This window comes from Ascaphus truei, chromosome 3 (assembly GCF_040206685.1).
Source record: "Ascaphus truei isolate aAscTru1 chromosome 3, aAscTru1.hap1, whole genome shotgun sequence".
Taxonomy (NCBI): domain Eukaryota; kingdom Metazoa; phylum Chordata; class Amphibia; order Anura; family Ascaphidae; genus Ascaphus; species Ascaphus truei.
The window spans coordinates 108,340,082-108,361,361 of NC_134485.1; the positions used below are offsets into that span (position 1 = coordinate 108,340,082).

The following is a 21,280-nucleotide window of genomic DNA, read 5'->3' on the forward strand; positions in this document are numbered from 1 at the left end:
GAGTGCAAAAAAACAGCACCATATTTATCAAAAGAAAAGGAATAGAACTGAAAGTACTGTAATTGCGTTTTTCCTTTGAGAAGTCTGTTGCAATACTTCTGCACCGGTTTTGCCCCAGTTTGGCACCCGGAAGACTTTAGTAAATAACACCTGATGTTTTTATTAAAACACTTCAAGAACATATGTAACAGATTTTCTGGCCTGGCCTGACCCACCCAATCTCACATTGGCCCCTGTAACCAGTCCCCATTACATGGTCGTGTCTGGTGGTGCACCTGTTGGCAACAGGTCTCCTGAGTCTCCCGCATGATGTTGTGTGGGGATTGCCAACCCAGACAGGCAGCTGAGGTAGTGGGCATGAGTCCTACCTATATCCAGTGCAGCGCCTCCACCACATCAGGATCCCTGCGTCCGCATGGGGATGATTTTAATGAGGAACTCCTCCGTGGTGCCATCATATGTAGAGTAAGTTCAGACGCACACATGAAGATGTCTTTGATCAAGGTTGCTTTATTGTGGCTTGCGGTGCGGGCCAACTGCCCCATGCAGTGAGTTATCTAGCCACGCATCTTGCTGTGTTATCCTTTCAAAGGTACGCCCTCCCAATAGAGTGGGATCCCCTCTCCCCTCAGGGAGATCACCTCTGTGCCAGGTCCCTGGACACAGTATGGCGTTGACAGCTTCATGCTGATTAATATAGAATGGGGCCACTAGTTACAGCACTAGCGGGCCTCTTTCTCCCAGGTCTCAACGCAGACCTGCTCCTTACTCCAACACACTAACTTTGAGCAGTGCTGTGCCTTATATATCTCAGAAAGCAGGCACAACTCTGATGTCACTAACGGTGGACTCAGAGTATGTAGCCACTCCCATCCATACATAGGGCACCTCACCAGGGTGTGAGGGCAAACCTCCATGATTACTGCTGGCATCCCTGTAACTTACCAGGCTTACTGCCAGCAGGAGAGGAAACTGTAGACCATTTTACAGCATGGCTACACATAATTACAGTCGGCCTCAGTCAAATCATGACACAGGCCCTGGGTAGATCTCTCTAATCACTGACATAATGTGGTTGTCAGTAGGCTGATTCTAAGTACAGTACACTGGCGACACACTTTATCGCAGTGCGGCCAGATCCGCAAGCCGGGAGATTTCCCGGCTTGCTAGTGGCCGCCCCTCGCGCGCGGTCACGCGTCTTCGGGAGCCTGCGCCCCCTGCACGCGCGTCCAGGGCTCCCCGAGGGAGCCCTGGTGTCCCGCGATCGCGGGACAGCGGCAGGGGGTTCCGGGGGACCCGGCGGACCCGGCAGCGGTAGGGAGAGCGCCTCGATCGGAGGGCGCTCTTCCGCTGCTTCGGCGCGCGCCCGTCACACTCGGGCGCGCGCCAGGCTACTGCTGCGGCACAGAACGGGCAAATGCTCGAATAAACTGTGCCGCAGCAGTACATGTTTGATGTCTCTATGATCGGTTGTCACACAGCTGTTTGTATGGATACATCAAATAGCTGCCTGCTTGTATGGATTGTTGAGGTTGTCTATGTAGAGCAGACATAGCCAACTCCATTCCTCAAGGGCCACCAACATTTCAGGTTTTCAGGATATCCCTGCTTCAGCACAGGTGGCTCAATCAGTGACTCAGTCAATGACTGAGCCACCTGTGCTAAAGCAGGGATATCCTGAAATTCTGACCTGTTGGTGGGGTGGCCCTTGAGGACTGGAGTTGGCACTCCCGATGTACAGCTTTTCAGCCTTGTAGTATAATCAGATTGAAGGAAGGGACTGGTAGCTCTGAATATAATGATTACCTAGATACAGGTGTAGCCATGTTTAAAAATGGTATACAGTTCTCTCTCATGCTGGCAGTAAACCTGGTAAGTATACAGGATTGCCAGCATCAATCATGGAGGTTTGCCCTCACACCCTGGTGAGGTGTCATATGTACACCAGGAGAGTGGTAACATACTCTGTGTCCACTGTTAGTGACACAAGAGGTGTGGCTATTCCCCAAGTTATATAAGACACAGCACTGCCAAAAGTTAGTGTTCAAGAGTGTGGTTCTATAGTAAGCAGTTTAAGGTTAATCAAGGTCTGCAGCAGTAAGGCTGGCAGGCACAGAGAGAGTGTCTACACTGTGTCCAGGGACCTGGCACAGGTGGTGATCTCCCTGCGGGGAGAGGTGATCCAACTCCATTGGGAGGGCAGAGTCTTCTAAAAGTCAGTGCTGTGGAAGAATGAGCGGCTAAGCTGACCGCTGCGAGGGGCAGTTTGCCTAACCATGCAAATAAAGATGCCCTTATTCATCAAAACCCTCATGTGTGAGTGTGGAGTTACTCAGCAGAGGAAGGCACCAAGAAGGAGTTCCTCATCAGATCCATCTCCCTGCGGACGCAGAGATCCTGATGAGGTGGAGGCGCTGCACTGGATATAGGTAGGACTCAAGCACACTACCTCAGCGCCTGTCTTGCTGATATCCCCACTAACATCATGCGGGAGACTCAGGAGTCCTGTAGCCAACAGGTGCACCACCAGACACATCCATGTAATGGGGACTGGTTAGACCACAGGGGCCAATGTGAGATTGGGTGGGTCCGACTGGTCCTGAAAAACCGTTACACAGGTATCTACTGCATGGTTCTATGAGACAGATCCATCAAGTGCCAGGTACCAGCACTTTTTCAATCTGCCCCTATATTCTATCCGAGCCCCATTTCCTTTAAAGGGGAATTGATTGTAACCATTTTCTCTCATTATAAAATCAGTTACAATGTGGGGTTTGGTGGAAATCCAAAATGCAATCTTTACAGTACTGTACTGTGAAACATGGGGATCAGTGAGCTCATACATGGAACTATATAAATGTGTTGTTCATTCATTTTCTCATGCTGTCACATGTGCTTGTATCTTTGCTTCCTCTAGTTCATGATGGTATCTGCAGTAAACATTAAAAACTGCACAGTAAGGCTGCGCTTACAGTGCCCGGCGACGCCGCGCCAAAACAAATACATAGAATCCGTCGCATGTGCTTAAAGTAAGTGACGGAGCTACAAAACATTTGGAAGCCATTGCAATTTGATTTTGGGAGAGGCTGTCGCCACATGTGACTGTCTCTACACGAATCACCGAGCGCCTACTGCACTCTGCCCGCCCCCATTCGTGATGTTACTGGCCTTGTCGCCAGCGACGTTGCTCCAAACGAAAGTGCAACTTTCGCCAGTGACAACGGCTGACGTCATCGGTCGCGTCGCCGGCACTATAAACGTGGCCTAAGGCTACGCTTATAGCGACGGTGTCGTCAGGCTGCGGTCGCCGGAAAAAAATCAAATTGAGATGACTTCCAGCGATCGTGACCAATCCGTCGCTCCGTCGCTCCGTCGCGCTTACTATAAGCGCACGCGACGGCGGCAATGCATTTGTTTTGACTCGATGTTGCTGTCGCCGGCACTATAAGCGCAGCTCCAGCGACTTCGCCTTTTGGGGGGGGGGGGTTATATACAGTACAAGGAGGATGGCAAATATAGGTTCCATAACAACAATCAATTGGTAAAATGCAAAACAGGTATAAACTAATGTCAAAACCAGAAAACTAGTGCCTACCAAGTTAAATGAAATTACAATTGTGCTACTACAGCTCACTCTTCGGCAAGAATTTAAATCAAATGCAATTCTTACTGTAGAATTAACTTGTTTATACATCATTGTATAATCATGTACTTTATGTTTTAAAGTGTAGACTGTGAGCCGTACACTTTGTTTCCATGACACTGAGATTAAATGTAAATCCCCTAACATATTTCTTTCTCTTCCCATTACCTCCATCAGTACGGTCGCTATTGACTGACAGAACCAGCAGATAAATAAACGTGATTGGGAGTGTGGAGTTCCCGAGTAGAGAGAGGATCCTGGGGACTGATATATTTAGGGTTATTTATCGATTTTTTCCGGCTGCAAAACTGGTGTAAACAAATCGCGCCACGTTTATCAAAAAAGAAGGTTTTTCACCATAAATGCAGTGCAATGCTTGTGCACCATGCGCCACAATTATTGAAAATATGTGAGATATTGTCATGATTCCCTCCCACAGTGCTCCTCTCCGACCTGTAGGGGCACATTGAGGAGTTGGGTTCTGACTGGCCGATTGAAACTAGAATAGTCAATGAGGCCAGCTGCTATAGGTTGGCTATAAACCCCACCCATCCTGTTTGATCTTTGCTTGCCAAACATTCTGTTTACAGGTCAGGAGTCATGTGTCAGGTAAGGCTTGGTCTCTGGTGCCTGCTGCAGGGCTCGCTATGGCGTGCACTGCAGGGACAAGAACTGCCCCTTAATGAGGCCGAGCCCACTACCTACCTTGGCCGCCGCGCTGAGCGAACAGATTTCTCTGAAGACAGGAAATCTGTGTTCACAACTTGTGACGGAACGCTGGCCATGCCCCCCGGCGGTTCAGCCAATAAGGGCAAACCTGCCGGGTGACGTCATGAAAGTTTCCCCTCACCCCCTGCAGCTCACCGCAGACCGGGGATCTCGGTGTGCACGTGCCACTGGGCCGGGGCCTTAGTCTAGTTCTACAGACGTTCAGGTACCTTCTTGTTTTTTTGTCTTCTCTTTGCATTTTGTCCCCCTGCTTATTATTTTGTCCCTTGCTATTATTGCTGTTTCATGTAGCAGTTCCTTGGTTTGTCCTGTATTTCCCTTAGCACTAATTGTCCCCTGTTCATTATTTAGCTGCCATAGCTTTTTTTTGTAGCAATGCACATTTTGCAGACTCTATTTTGTTTTCCCTGTCTTGCTATTTTTGTGTTGCATTGAATTCTATCAGTTTTGATATATTTGGACTCCTGTCTGTTGTGGGTTTCCATGCTACCTCGGAGGGTCCCATACATCCTGATGTATTAAACACCCATGGTGGGTTTGTAGCGATCGGTGCGATGTGCACTGACTACAAACATACTGGGTTAGGCAGTGTTTATAGCGAGTGTACGTCACACCGATAGCTTCAGCACTTAGATACTATATACTTATACTGAACGCTGGAAGAGGTAACTAGTAAGTAGCTATTCACCATCCTATTGATCTTGATCCTTGGTAGCTCTCAAAACTAAGCAGACCCCTAGTCTTATTAGACCTCCTGGGCTTTATTGAGCCAGTATCTGCAGTCATCTGCTGAGCAATTACACAGGGCCTAAAGGCTTGACTTGCTGCCATCCCTGTGCAGTATTACAATAGCTCATCTAGCAAAATATTATTCTGAATGCATTTACGTACCTTTATTTGAGCATAGCTGGATCTTAAAAAAAAACCCACACATAAAACTCGCCCCTGGTACTTTTTGATTGCAATCACAACACCCTGGGATCTGTAGCCAAGGTACACCAAGTATACCAACGCTTCTAAGAGAACAATTATACCTCCTCTAAAGGCTTGCCTCACTCATACTGCTATCAACCTCTACTATGGAATCTCTACCACTTTATATCAGTGTAAGACCCTAGTGGATAGTTTCCCTCCCAGTATATACCCCTCCTGCTCTTTAATTTTATACACATTATGTATAATTTATTTTACCTTTTTTATTTGAATAAATATAATATTTTAATTCTCTCCATTACTCTGATCTTATAGAAGGCTCTTCATTCAAACTGTTCCTAAATATACACAAATTTAAGTGTGCACACAATCAAGAGGTGTCTTTGGAAACTCCCCAGTTTTGTATTTTTATTTAACCACCTACCTCTGTTTAGCACCGAGAAGGGAGCCGCCATGTCTGCGCATGCACAGAACAGGCCAATTCGAGGTCGCGCATGCGCAGAACGGGCCGGTCTGAGGTCGCGCATGCGCAGAATGGGGGCGTTGCCGAGGTTGCGCATGCGTAGAAGGGTGAATTGGCGGTCTGCACATGCGCACACCGAAAATTGCCGGTTCCGCTTTCCGCCGATTTTGCGATTTTCGCTTTGCGGCGGGCCCATAGAACGGAACCCGCCGTATGCCCGGGGCCCTCCTGTATAACAATACAGTAGCCATATGATAGCTGGCTTTTGCAGTGTTCGCTGAACGTTATAAAGACACCCAAAAGATTAATCCAATTCTATATTATGCCGAAGCGGCCATTTTCAGACAAAAATCCCAATTGATGTCAATGTGGATTTTCGTCTGAAAAACTTTCCGAACATCCGTTATGGACAATCTAGAATCACCCCCTAATTTCTCAACCCTTAGAATCTCCATGTATCCGATGACTATTACAGGATGCGTCTTGTTCTTAATATTTAGACGCTATCATAACATTTTGGGGTCTAATTATCATTATGGAAAATTGTAGGGCAAAATAAATGCAGAAAACAGCACCAAAGAAAAGGAATTCCATAAAAGCAATAGGAGTTTAAATGTGGTGCAATTTCAATTTCTAACAGTTTAGCAAGCAGAAGATAAATAGATCTCTTTGTTTTTACCTTTGAAGGATGCAGCTCCGAGGAGGAGGATGCTGACACCACTGGGAATTTCTTTAAAAAACTTCAGCACACTGCCGTCAGTCTGCTTCTGTACAAACTCGTTGGCTTCCTGCAGGTCCAGGCGAGTACTTCCAATCAAAATCCTGGGCTTGTTACCATAGAACTTTTCAACCTGAGTCACAAAATCCATTCTCAGCTTGAGTCCTTAACAAAAGATATAGATAATGAGGACCCTCCATGTGTAACAATTCCTCCACATAAATCAGTGTACCTACAATTTTTGTACTAGCCCCCCAAAAATGATCTTACTGTCAACATTTCAAACCTTATGGGGTCTTCATCAGGACAAACTAATATCACATCCAACAGTGATCTCTATTTACATATCATCACAAGGGTGAAGTGGGCCAGACATATCGCAAGTAGAAATGACCATCGTTGGACAAAGATGTACTTGATTGGATTCCAAAAGAGATTAAAAGACCAAGATGACAAAAAGTAAGATGGGAGGATGAAATCAGAAAATGTGTTGGAGCAACGTGGAGAAGAGAGGCTTACAATCGATGTACCTGGAAGATCCTTGAGGAGGCCTTCATCCAGCAGTGGATTAATAGGGGCTGAAGAAGTGTGTGTGTGTGTGTGTGTGTGTGTGTGTGTGTGTGTGTGTGTGTGTGTGTGTGTGTGTGTGTGTGTGTGTGTGTGTGTGTGTGTGTGTGTGTGTGTGTGTGTGTGTGTGTACAAGATACAATCCATGGCATAATAAAGTTTTTGAATAATATACACACAATAAGGGTTTACAATTGAACAGTCACAATTTAAGTAGAGTCTCCATAGCATTTAAAAGACATAAATGTCCTTCCAACCTCTCTTCATGAGTGCCGGCTGGGCAAGTGAGGCAAGTCTGGAGTGAGTTGGAGTACATTTTTCGATGGAGGTGAGACGTCATCTGCCCCCGACTTCACACTGCAACCGGAGACTTCCCTTGACGAAAAGACGCCGGACACCAGTCCTCACAGCAGGAGGAATCGACAGGTCAACCGCAACTCAAGAAGAGATATTGGAAGGAACTTTATGCCTTCTAAATGCTACACTATTGAGACTACTTAATTTGCGTGTGCGCATTTTTAAGTCCTTATTGTGTGTATATTATTAAAAACGTTATTATGCCATGCGAGGCGTCTTGTGCTCTTACCTTCTAGATACCAGTTTCCAGTGAAAGACAAGACCACTAACCAGAAAGCCGCAGCACCTCACTTGCACCAGACTTGCCCTGTACAGTACACTATTGGACTTATTGTGGTCTGACTACACAAATACATTTATATTACATTGAAGGGTAAAAGGGGACGATAGACAGCACTCTGATAGTGTTACATTTATGCAATTGCAGGGTGCACGGAACCAAAGGGGACCCTTATTCCCCTGTATAGTACTAACAAATCTACGTAAGTACCAGCACTCACTGTCTAATAGCTAAATGATGAAAACAGTTGTAATGCAGAATAAACATTTGGGGTGGGGGGGGGGGGGGAAAGGGGAAAAAACATGAAACACAAGGAATATACACAAAAAACGTCGCACCCCTAGCATACTTTCCGTTCTCCGTTTTTTGTGTATATTCCTTGTGTTTCATGTTTTTTCCCCTTTTCCTTTCCCCCCCCCTCCCCGCCCCCCCACCCCTCACTTTGTGACATGCCCATTTATGATACTGGTTTCTGCAAACACATTTGATTTATTTCTGGTTCGTTTTATTTTTAAATGTTTATTCTGCATTACAACTGTTTTCATCATTTAGCTATTAGACAGTGAGTGCTGGTACTTACGTAGATTTGTTATTTATATTACATTGTTCCAATATTTCATGCTAACCATTGTGCATCTATATCTTTCTATTTATACACTAGTATCTGAAATCCTTTTGTCTGTATCCTCACTTAGTTCTAGTAGCACATACTTTCCCGAATTCTTATATAAATATATGTATATTTATATATATATATATATATATATATATATATATATGTATATATATATATATATATATAAATATACACATACACACACTCCAGTAACAAAATGGTTAACATCCTTGGTGCTTTAGCTACTAGAGCAGGGGGGCGCAAACTTTTTTCCCTGCGCCCCCTGACGGCTGTCCCCTCGCTCCCGCGCCCCCCCCCAGCCCCAACTTACCCGCGTTCCGGCGTAATGACGTCACGTTGCCATAGCAACGTGACGTCACATGACCTCGCAGCGTCATTTTGACGCCGCGTTGCCATGGCGACGCCGGGAGGAAGCCGCCGGAGCCACGGGTAAGTATGGTTTACAGAGGCCCTGCAGCTCCCCCGGCACTTAATTTAAGTGCCTTCGGGAAGCGCGCGGGGCCTCTGTAAACCCCGCGCCCCCCGTCGGCAGTCTCGCGCCCCCCCTGGGGGTCGCGCCCCACAGATTGCGCACCGCTGTACTAGAGGATAAGGCATTAAAAGAAGGTAATAGCAGACACCCCAGGGCTTGTTGAAAAATGTAATAAATGTATTATTACTGGTTCTCCAAGCAGCCTTTTCCAGGACAACCATAAATGAGAAATGCTTATCTTTAACTATCCCCCCTCCCCCCAAACCCATGCAGGCAGGAGACCTGTCACTCCCCCTAGTGGTTACGGTCTCTGACCACTGTTGTCTAGGGTGAGTGACAACAGTGATCCAGCACTGAATCCACGTCTCTGACCACCAAAACACAGTGTGCAAAACAAGTGCATAATAAGTAAAAGACCACAAACTGAACCCAAAGTGTCACCCAGTTAAAAACATTACCGTAAGCAATGTAATCCAGCTTACTTCACATTGTGGCCAGCAGAGATAGGAGCGAGGGGAGGGACATGGGACATGGGACATGAAGTCTCTTACAGCAGGTTACATTGTACTCAATAATCAGACACACAGCAACACAATGTCACCAAACATCCTATTAGGCATGTGCTTAAGGACAATCTGCCCTCATTACATTGTCTGTGGTAATGTTTTTAACTTTGGGTTCCGTTTGTGGACTTTTACCCATTATGCACTTATTTTGCACACAGGTTTTTTGGTGGTAATGGACGTTGTTTCAGTCCCTGATCACTGGTTGTATCTATACAACCACTAGGGGGAGTGACGGGTCTCCTCCCTGTGTGCGTTTGTTGGAGTGCACGAGGTGGGGGAGGGTATGTAAAGATATGTATTTCTCACTTGTGGTTGTCTTGATGAAGGCTCCTTGCAGAGCCAAAACGTTGACCCTGTGTAAATAAACTTTACAGTTTTTCAACCAGCCGTGGCGTGCCTGCTATTCTTCCTCTCCCTCTAAAGAAATGAATGGTCGAGTTGTTAGTATCATTGCTGGTTAACAAAGCGAGTGGCCAATTTTAGCAGAATACATAGTGTTCCACTAATGTTTCCATAGCTAAAGAGTTTGCCTTAGTATTTTGCAAAATAAAATCGTCTTCCCTTCATTTTAATTGAATTACTATCAGTAATAATAATAATAGCATGTTCTTGTATAGCGCTGCTGGTTTTACGTAGCGTTTTACAGAGACATTTTGCAGGCACATGTCCCTGCCCCATGGAGCTTACAATCTATGTTTTTGGTGCCTGAGGCACAGGGAGATAAAGTGACTTGCCCAAGGTCACAAGGACTCGACACCAGGAATTGAACAAGGTTCCCCTGCTGCAAACTCAGTGCCAGTCAGTGTCTTGACTCACTGAGCCACACCTTCTCCCTATGTCATCCTGTAACATATATCCCAGGTACTGTATCTCATGTATGCTCCTTTTTGTGCACACGTGTCTCTACTGTTCTCTCTCCCATTCTTCCTCTACTGCAGTGATTCCCAACCTTTTTCATTTGGAGGAACCCTTGAAGTATTTAAAAAAATCTTGGGTAACCCCCTATCTAGCTGACACATAGGTTCGGCAGGGGTAAATCACAAAATGTCACACCTCACGACCCCCCCTCTATTTCCCACCATCTACCCATGTATTTCTCTCCCCTCCGTCTCACATTTGAAGAATCTTTTGACTGGTAGTGCTTTTAAAGATCATTGTAGCTCTGAAAATAATTGGTTAAATGTTAGACCAAATGTTTTTTTTTCCTTGTTAAAAAATGCTCAATATGTAACCTAGCCCTAGCAGGTACAAATACTTTCCTATCCTCTTCTACTTGGTGTATATTTTCAATCAAGAGCTTGATTAACTGCCTAATGACACGTGGTGTATCTAGTACAATGCCCATGTGGTTACCAATACGTTCGTCGGACAAAGAGACTCCTAAAGAAAAGGATACAAGAGCATCTAAATAATATTTAAAAGGGCTTTGAGAAGTATAGTCTCATGATATATACATTATTGCACAATCCTGCAAAATTGAGTTTTAAGGGGATAGAGTAGATTAAAATGGATAAGAGGGGTTAACATTTGCCATAGTTTGACCAGGATCTACAAGTTAGATACAATGATCCTTAAAGTTTTGAATGAAGAATTCAATTTAGTTTCCTTTATTAGGGATAGGTCACTTAGCTTGGCCAAACTATGTCTATAGATGCTAGGGCAAAGTATAATAGAAATAAGGTATATGTGCGTTGGTCTTTCCTCTACAGAGAGTAATAATGGCCTTTTTTCATCTTTCCCATTTTTCTGAAGTGTTCTTTCTGCAGTTTGTGTTATCTATAGAAGGGGCTTTCCCTCATATATGATAAATGTAACCTATTTAAAATGTGAATTACCAGTGTGCTAAAATCCTACTTTTACATAATCCATAACTGATATTTTTGTAATTTGTAATTAGATGTATATTATATAATTCCGTTATCCATCTATAGAAAATGTAGGGATGTGTATGTATGTATGTATGTATGTATGTATGTATGGAGAGAGAGATATCGATATCTGTACCGTGTTAGCCGAGCTTAATAATCAAAAAGAAATAGATGATGCCATTCTGTGGCTAACAAAATGCTTTTATTTGTGTGAGCTTTCGAGATACACTGATTTCTTCTTCCGGCGATGTTACAATGAATGAAGCCAAAAAAGGGTTTTTACTTACATTCCAGGATGCACGGTTTTTATCTGTGACTGAAGCCTATCCCTCCCCCCCCCCCCCCCCTGTGCAGTATGCGATTTATGACATAAGGTGTTAAATGGTCCCTGAATGTTAGTGGTGTGTGTGTGTGTGTGTGTGTGTGTGTGTGTGTGTATGTATGTATGTATGTATGTATGTATGTATGTATGTATGTATGTATGTATATATATATTATTGATATAATAAAAAAAATGTCCAGTAATTTATATTTGTAATAAATAGATTGTTAGTGATACATGGTTTTAGATCATTTGTAAGAATCATACTGGATCAGCACTCAAAAAGTAAATCAAAGAAAATGAAAGACTTACGTTTTCCTTTTGATCTCACCAAGTTTCCTCTTTAATGTATCAAAAAAAGCAGCAATACAGAAAAACCAGCACACAGGGAATGGAAATGTCAGCAGACACACTGTTATATGTGCACAATAGAGCAACGTTTCTTGGCCTTGTGACCCCTTTGTCAGGCCTTCCCTTTCCCTGTGTGTGCTGATTTTTTCTGTATTGCTGATTTTTTTTGTTGTTGATACATTAAAGAAGAAACTAGGTGAGATCAAAAGGAAAACGTATGTTCTTAATTTTCTTAGATTTACATTTTGAGTGCTGATCCAGTATGGTTTTTGTATAGTTGAATGCATCTTGCTTTGTAGATGCAGGATCAAAGCACCTCAAGCTGAATTATAGTAGACGGGTGAGTGCAAGTTATATATATATATATATATATATATATATATATATATATATATATATATATTGTTTGTAGACATAGGTCCCATTTCATATCTCTCCTTGAACCAATGATGAGGAATCCATGGGTATACATCCACGGTGGCTTAGAATTAATCCATTCTCTGATGAAGTGGACTTGTGCTCCACGAAACGCGTAGGAGGACTGGAGGACTGCCAACTGGATTTTAATGTCGTAACTCTCTTGCTCCCCTATGTCTTTATGTGTGACATTATTCCCTCTTCCACCATGTGGATACCTGCAGAGGCTGCAACATCGGGTCAAAATGTTTCCCAATGGGCGACCCGTAGGAGGCATGGAGAGTCTGGGTGTAACATCAGCAGCTGAAGCATGACAGATGCACCAGTGTTGCTGCCACGGACCAGCAGCCCCTCCACTAATGTCATACAGAAGGGTGCCTACCATCAGGGACTCCGTGGTCAGAGCAGATCTGGGCTCCAGTAAACCCTTCACCACCAGGTTCCTAGGTACACCAGCAAAGGCATGTTCCCGTGCCTGTCATGTGCGCAATGCGGGAACATCCAAAAGGGTCCAACCTTTACGCATCCGCAAGCAGGCCGCAAATACAGACTGAAGCATTACACCACTTGCAACACAGACTTTGTGGTATATCTCATGAAATGCCCATGCGGTAAGACGTAGGTGGGTGAAACCATAAGAACAGATAAGCCAACATAAATCGACCATAAGATTCAAAGTGCAGGAGCAGCCGGTTTCTGCAACACTTCCTACTAGCTGGGCACAGGGGGTGGGGAGCGGGGGGGAAACAGGATACTTATCCTCAAAAGACGTGAGGCTTTCTAGATACACAAAGTGGGGACAATGCATCCCCAAGGCCTTAACAGAGAGTACGACCTGACCTGTCTCTGATGGGTGGGCGCTCACCATTAGGGAGCTTTTTGACTTGTGGGGTTCTCTGGGGGTGGGTGATGGTGGTCTTGTGACCCGAGCCGTGCATCTGCATACCCCTGACTTTAGCTCTTGCCGCTCCTGAGGTCCACCATTTCTTTTTAATTCTGCAGTGGACGCCCCTAACACTCTGATTGAATGACTCACTTGACAACATTTTTAATCATATGTGCCTATAAAGTAGACACAAAACACCACAAAATTAATGATATCAGCCCTTATGTCTTCTGGGTTATAAAGAATAACTACTACAATATAACCTTATATTACTACAGGTAACAAATTGTGGCTGAGGTGAAAACTAACAAAAGACAGGCTCCTGCTGGGAACACTGCAAGAGATCTAAGGGTAAAAGGGGACGATAGACAGCACTCTGATAGTGTTAAATTAATGCAATTGCAGGGTGCACGGAACCAAAGGGGACCCTTATTCCCCTGTATAGTACTAACAAATCTACGTAAGTACCAGCACTCACTGTCTAATAGCTAAATGATGAAAACAGTTGTAATGCAGAATAAACATTTAATAATAAAATGAACCAGAAATAAATCAAATGTGTTTGCAGAAACCAGTATCATAAATGGGCATGTCACAAAGTGAGGGGTGGGGGGGGGGGAAGGAAAAGGGGAAAAAACATGAAACACAAGGAATATACACAAAAAAACGTCCCACCACTAGCATACTTTCCGTTCTCCGTTTTTTGTGTATATTCCTTGTGTTTCATGTTTTTTTCCCCTTTTCCTTCCCACCCCCCACCCCTCACTTTGTGACATGCCCATTTGTGATACTGGTTTCTGCAAACACATTTGATTTATTTCTGGTTCGTTTTATTATTAAATGTTTATTCTGCATTACAACTGTTTTCATCATTTAGCTATTAGACAGTGAGTGCTGGTACTTACGTAGATTTGTTAGTACTGCAAGAGATCTGTTTGTGATCATTTGTTGCCAAAGCTCGTACGCTACTGGGGAGAGGGCAGGGCTCAAAAAGAGGAATGCCTGAGTCTGTTTCAAAACAACCAAAGAATGCTCAGTACATTAAAACTCATAAAAATAGCACTGAGTTGGAGGCAGGGGCTTAGCTAAAGCCCGGACAAAGCTCGGGGGCCCACACTCTTGGGGGGCCCGCTCTCCCCCCCCCCCCCTTTTGGCAGCATATTGCGGAGCCTGAGATGCAGGAAGGAAGCATGGAGGGAAATCCCTTCCCCTGCAGGTGGGCGGGGCCTGGGTCAGGGGGCGGGGCCCTGAGATGCAGTAGGAAGGACAGAGGGAAAATCCCTTCCTCTGCTGAGCCTCCTCCATAGGTGGCGGGGCCTAGGTCAGGGGCGGGGCCTAGGTCAGGGGGCAGGGCCTCAAGAAGTGCAGCGTGGGGCTGGAGCTGCAGCCTGAGAGACAGGCTGGGAAAGGTCAGAGGGAGGGGAAGGGTTAAATCACTGGGGTAAAAACAGACATGAAAAGGAAAGGATAGGGGAAGGAAGAGACACAAAGAGAAAATGACGTACAAGAGAGAAATACATGAGGGAAAAGAGACATGAGAGAGACAGCAGAGAGAGAGAGAAGAGAGAGAGGGACATGAGGGGGCCTTGAAAATGTTTTCCCCAGGGACCCGCACATGTCTAGCTGCGCCACTAGTTGGTGAGGAGAAACAAATGCAGTAAGTATGATCTAATACTACAGAACACGTGTGTGTGTGTGCGTGTGCGTGCGTGTGTGTGTGTGTCTGCTTGAAAGAGAAGGTAGGCTTTTTTGAGGTGACACAAAGGTATGCAACAGATTTGACACTGGTAGAATAAACAAAAGTATTAATTATATAGGTAGGTTAGAAGTTTGGCCAAGGGTGTGGAAATGAAAATGTAATGGCAAAAAGTGCAAAATCGGGCAATTAGGGCACAAAAATGAAAGGGACGAGGAGTCATTATTTCAAGTGACTTAAAAGTAGGTAACCAGTTTAACAAAGCACTGGGGTAAGCCATCAGTATGCTAAGTTGTACAGATGCAGCGGCGGTTATCCGAACATTTCACTGAGCCGTTTCGTGAACTCTGCTGTATTCCACGTGGCATTCACCGGTTATTGTTCCGTGAGGGCCGCCATGAATGCCGCGAGTCGCACCTGTGTTTACCGTTTTTTTTTTTAATTACATGGATTCTGATTTATTTGCACTACTGTACAGTTACAGTATGTACTGTGCTATACTGTCAATTTGCAGGTGTTTAAAAACCAAGCCAACGCTAAAATGCCATTTCTACACCCAATAAAAACACTAGTAAACACGCGTCTTAAAGCGAGAAAGTTTGGAGAAATCGTGCAGCACGACCTGGGTGTGCCCAGGAATACGAATCATGAAATGTCCGGATAACGTCCGCTGCGTCTGTATAGGGAGAAAGGGAGAGGGAGAGAGACTGTGAATATGATGCCGCTTTATAGATCATTGGTAAGACCTCAGGAAGGACCTCAATTAGATATTGTGCAAGAAATGGCTAGTAAAATGGTGCATGGTCTACTTCATAAATGTATCAGGAAAGACTACTGTTCCTCAATAAGAACAGCTTGTAGAAGAGAAGGGAGACGGTACGATTGAAACTTTCAATTTAAAAGGTTTCAACAAGGTACAGGAGGGAAAGATATTTCAGAGAACGGGTAGTGGGATAACAAAAGGTCATGATGTAAAGCTGGAAGGAAAGCAGTCTCAGGAAATGTGAGGCGGTACTGCTACACAGAACGGGGGGATGGATTTGTGCAATAGTCTCCCAGCAGTGGTGGTAGAGGCTAATACAATAAAGGATTAAAAAAATGCTCGTGGTCAGGGCCGGATTACCTACTTGGCATATGCCTAGGGGCCCCTAAGATTAGCAGGCCCCTGGAGGTTGCAATAGGCCGGTGCTGTGGCTCCCCATATAGCAGCCCGGCGGTCAAAATGTCTGCCATACTCTCCCTCCTGTCAGCGTCAGGATCCAACTTCCGCCCAACCGCAGGAGGGAGCTGTAGAGTCCCCGGACACGGCAATCCAACGTCAAATGACGCCGTGATGTCAAATGGTGATGCGTTGCCATGACAACGCGATGTAACATGACACCGCAATGCTGCAGGAGGAGGGCCAACTAAAGGAAAAGCCACCAAAGTCTTGGTGCCTAGGGGCCCCAGAGGGTCTTAATCTGCCACTGCTTGGGGGTAGACATAAGGCTATCCGAAATATGAAAGAAAGCCAAAGATGAAATGGGGTCTGAGGTTTAACAATAGAGAGGATAATAGGCAGACTAGGAGGACAAAGTGCTTCTTACAGTATCTGCCATCAAATTGTATGTCAACATGTATGAATGTATATGTACAGTATGCATTAACTCCACTCTCCATATACTCCGTGAGGTGATATATATGGTCATAAAAGTTATTACTTCTCTCTAGCATGACTCGGGACACCATTTTCAGTCTTTTGTCTGGCGAGGCAAGGTTTGCGAGCAGCTCCTTGTATGTTGCGTGGACATCTGCATCATTGAGAAGGTCATAGTAGAGGGCTCGATGGATTATGGATGAAGACCGCTGTCCACCTCCTGTACAATACAAGGGAAATTATGCTGATTATCCTTCCTTGTTTATACTTACTCGGGGTGTGTGTGTGTGTGTGTGTATATATATATACGTATATATATATATATATATATATATATATATATATACGTATATATATACGTATATATATATATATATATATATATATATATAAAAAGTGACACTGTGTGCTCATTTGCATGTCATTTCCCAGAATCCCTTGCTGCAGTGGAAGTGCTGTATGCTGGGTGATAATGGGGAAAGGCGGGGTTGCAGACCTGCCTAAGACATGCAGATGAGCATACAGAGGAGCCTGGGGGTGGGGGGGCAAAAACGGAGCCTGGGGGTGGGGGGGGGGGGGGCAAAAACGGAGCTGGGGGTGGGGGGGCAAAAACGGAGCTGGGGGTGGGGGAGGCAAAAACGGAGCTGGGGGTGGGGGGGGCAAAAACGGAGCTGGGGGTGAGGGGGGCAAAAACGGAGCTGGGGGTGGGGGGGAAAAAACGGAGCTGGGGGTGGGGGGGGCAAAAACGGGGGTGGGGGGGGCAAAAACGGAGCTGGGGGTGGGGGGGCAAAAACGGAGCCTGGGGGTGGGGGGGGGCAAAAACGGAGCTGGGGGTGGGGGGGGCAAAAACGGAGCTGGGGGTGGGGGGGGCAAAAACGGAGCTGGGGGTGGGGGGGGCAAAAACGGAGCTGGGGGTGGGGGGGGCAAAAACGGAGCTGGGGGTGGGGGGGGCAAAAACGGAGCTGGGGGTGGGGGGGGCAAAAACGGAGCTGGGGGTGGGGGGGGGCAAAAACGGAGCTGAGGGTGGGGGGGGCAAAAATGGAGCTGGGGGTGAGGGGGCAAAAACGGAGCTGGGGGTGGGGGGGCAAAAACGGAGCTGGGGGTGGGGGGGAAAAAACAGAGCTGGGGTGGGGGGGCAAAAACGGAGCTGGGGGTGGGGGGGCAAAAACGGAGCTGGGGGTGGGGGGCAAAAACAGAGCTGGGGGTGGGGGGGGGCAAAAACAGAGCTGGGGGTGGGGGGGGGGCAAAAACAGAGCTGGGGGTGGGGGGGGGGCAAAAACGGAGCTGGGGGTGGGGGGGGCAAAAACGGAGCTGGGGGGGAGGTGGCAAAAACGGAGCTGGGGGGGTGGGGAGGCAAAAACGGAGCTGGGGGTGGGGGGGGGGCAAAAACGGAGCTGGGGGTGGGCAAAATCGGAGCTGGGGGTGGGGTGGGGGGGGGGGGCAAAAACGGAGCTGGGGGTGGGGGCAAAAACTCACAGTCTCAGTTAAGCCTCCCCCCCAGGAGCAACAGCTGACACCACCACCACCAGTGAGCATTTCCTCACCTCAGGCAGCAGCAGCAGTGTGCCTGGGGGTTGTGGAGCCCTGGGTTACAGCGCACCAGCCAATGAGAGCCGTGGGGGGGCGGGACACACGGGAGTGGGACACATGGGGGGGGGGGGGGGTGAGACACACCGGCCAATGAGAGCCGTGGGAGGACGGGCGGAACGACGGACGGACCGACGGACCAATCAAATGGTCTACAGACACTCACAACCAAGATTTTCAGAATTATATATATATAGATATGGGATAAGCATCAGTGGATCAGTAGTTTACAGTGTGCCAACTGCCCTTGTTTTTTGTATATATATATATATATATATATATATATATATATATATATATATATATATATATCATAAAAGCAAAATAGATCCAGCACACTGAGACTTCTTCAATACGTGGAGTTTATTTACATGATTATCGACATTTCTTGATAAAGGTCCCAACGGGGGCGAAACGTCACTCATCGTACAGTCTAAATGAACTCCACTTATTGAAGAAGTCCAAGTGTGCTGGATCTATTTTGCGTGTATGTGTATTTGTACGAATTAGGCTTTACTCAATTTCTGCAACGAAGCAAAGCGTGATGATTCCTGTAAATAAGTGAAAGAATTTCGAGGCGTATATAGTTTTGCCTTCTAGACAGAGCATACCAAACTTACTCAACTAACTTTTTTTTAATCAAAAATAACATTATTGGGTCTGGCATGCAACCACTTTCTGCTAAACAATTCAGAATTAGCAACCAAGGTTAATCACGAATCAGCAGTGTTTGGGGCCTCTTCAATAAAGAGCAATTTTAGCCATGCAAAATGAGAGGGATAGATTCGTATACTGTACAGATTTGCACAACTGGAAACTAAATTGCAACCTAAAATAAAATTTTCATACAGCTTGCAAGAACTGTTAATAATTAATGGGTAGGGTCCATTGAGACGATTTTTATTTGATTCTGCCCTTCTCTAACTCAGATTTTGTTGTATAAACTATGTACTGTGACAGGCGACATCTCAAGGCAAACATTCATCCATTCCAGTATTTAGGTAGCTAAAAAGTTACAGCTTTAGCACGCTTTTACTCTATTTCATTTCAGTGGGAGCCGTGGCGTGCTAAAGCTTAGCACACTTATGTGGATATGGACCACAGTGTGCTAAGTGCGTCTCATTATACAAAACCCTAGTCTTCAGTTTAACCGCTGTAACTGTGACAGTGAGGTTTGGGGGATGTATGGAAGACATGCAAACGCTCTCATGGGTTTCTTGTCTTTACTGCCTTTATTGAACTCACCCAAAGAAAGGCTGGAGAGAGCCGTGGCAATGCTTAACGGTGACATGAAGATGTTGCTAGAAGGATTCCGGCTCGCTTGCATGCGGTAAAGATCATATCCAAAGTTGGATGCTGAAGAAGCAAGCTTGTTGAGTGGACTCTTGAAGAAGGGATCTTCCTCCTCTTCTGCCTCGGCAGTGGAAACCTATAAAACGACCAGGCAGTATAAACTACAGCGCAGGGAAAAATATGGAGGCTATTTAACTCTTTCAGCGGCACCCGAGTGGCAATGGTCTTCTGGTGCTGAACCATGTGATCACTTGGTGTAGCCATCGCGTGGTCAAGGGTACACCACCAAAGACATCAACGGAATAGCATCACCTCAGAGAGAGAACTTTTGCCTTGTTTATCCATGTGATACGGAGGAGGTCTAGAATTAATTTGAGGGCCCACTCTGAGGATAGGTGTCAGAAGTAGGAGGAGGAAAAATAGTTGGATACTGTATATATGTCCTGAAGAGTCAAAGAACACTGAAGAGGGGATGAGTATTAATAGGCAGCACAAGTTGGTGTTCCTACAGCACCAATACAATCACAGGCTGTAGCCCGCCAATAACGTTTTTCCTCTTTGAACCTATCGCAGCCAGGAAACATCGATCAGCAACAACTGATCGTCCTTGTAAATAGCAACTCTTTCCTTGTAAATAGTTTTTAACTTTTAGTTATGAAGGAAAAAGGAAATCCGAAGCAGTTTTAAGATGGAGTAGAGCACAATAAAAGCCTTCCGTGATGATTAGGGCATCAGACCCAACTACAAGGATGATCCAGTACACCAGGGGTGGCCAATCCTCTAGGGCCACCAACAGGTCAGGTTTTCAGGATATCCCTGCTTCAGCACAGGTGTCTCAATCAATGGCCCAGTCAACAACTGAGCCACCTGTGCTAAAGCAGGGATATCCTGAAAACCTGACCTGTTGGTGGCCCTTGAGGGCTGGAGTTGGCTATCTGCACTAAAAATATTGGTGAGTAGTGAATATACGCCACAGAAATTCATGGAGGCAAGTGCATATTGTCATGAAAACAAAGGGTTTTCTTGGATGTCTCTGTAACAGTGCTCCTCACTCACTACCTGTGCACCTGCTTCCTTTACTCGGCAACACAGGGACCATTGCCAATGCAAATAATAAGCGGAACATATGAACTGGTCTTGCTGTTTGATTTCAGAGAGCTACAGATGACCTAATGTTCGTGTGGCCGCGAGAGCGCACCCAATTCAGCCCGGAAGGATCAAGGCTGCCGTCTCAGTCAGCACTGTAGCACGCGCGCCTGGGGGTGGGGGGGAGGGGCGTCGTGTGGTCTCAGTCAGCACTGTAGCACGCGCGCCTGGGGGTGGGGGGGGGGGGCGTCGTGTGGTCTCAGTCAGCACTGTAGCACGCGCGCCTGGGGGTGGGGGGTGGGGCGTCGTGTGCACGGCGCTTCACCGCGATCCGCGGTCCTGGGAGAGATTGCGACGGGAGGGGGCGTGGCCATGACCTCACGTGGCTGGTTCGCCCTCATTGGCAGAACCGCGGGCGGGGGTGTGGTCACACCTCCGTCACGAGTTCCAAATACAATTTTTTTGTATTTGAGAGAACTCGTCGTAGAGCGCGGCTGCACCTTCCGCGTGGAGGTAGGGACTGGGACCGGACTGATTGGGGGGCGGTGCTTGTGCTCATGTGCGCTGTAGAACGCACTGGGCCCGCAGCCTAATGCTGCAGGAGGTCCCATTGACGACAACGGACCCCCATAGCGTCATCTTGGCAGCCACCTTCCCCAGCGCCTTGGTTTTCCCTGCGTTTCTACCGCGGCCACTTGAACGGTAATGCCGGCTGCATTTGTATCCGTTGCAAATACAAGAATCCACACATTTGACATCGCATCAGTTTTACA

General features: G+C 46.2%; 1 protein-coding gene across 2 annotated transcripts in view; it reads right to left on the minus strand.

Moving 5' to 3' along the window:
- SERPINF1 (serpin family F member 1) overlaps positions 1 to 21,280 on the minus strand; it is a 51,709-nt gene that overhangs the window by 4,013 nt on the left and 26,416 nt on the right. For both annotated transcript variants that reach the window (XM_075589306.1, XM_075589305.1), the window contains 3 exons: positions 19,374 to 19,557; positions 16,606 to 16,761; positions 6,448 to 6,651 (listed from right to left, as the gene is read on the minus strand). In XM_075589306.1, the coding sequence (XP_075445421.1) occupies positions 6,448 to 6,651; positions 16,606 to 16,761; positions 19,374 to 19,557 (544 nt within the window). The remainder of the gene's footprint in view (positions 1 to 6,447; positions 6,652 to 16,605; positions 16,762 to 19,373; positions 19,558 to 21,280) is intronic.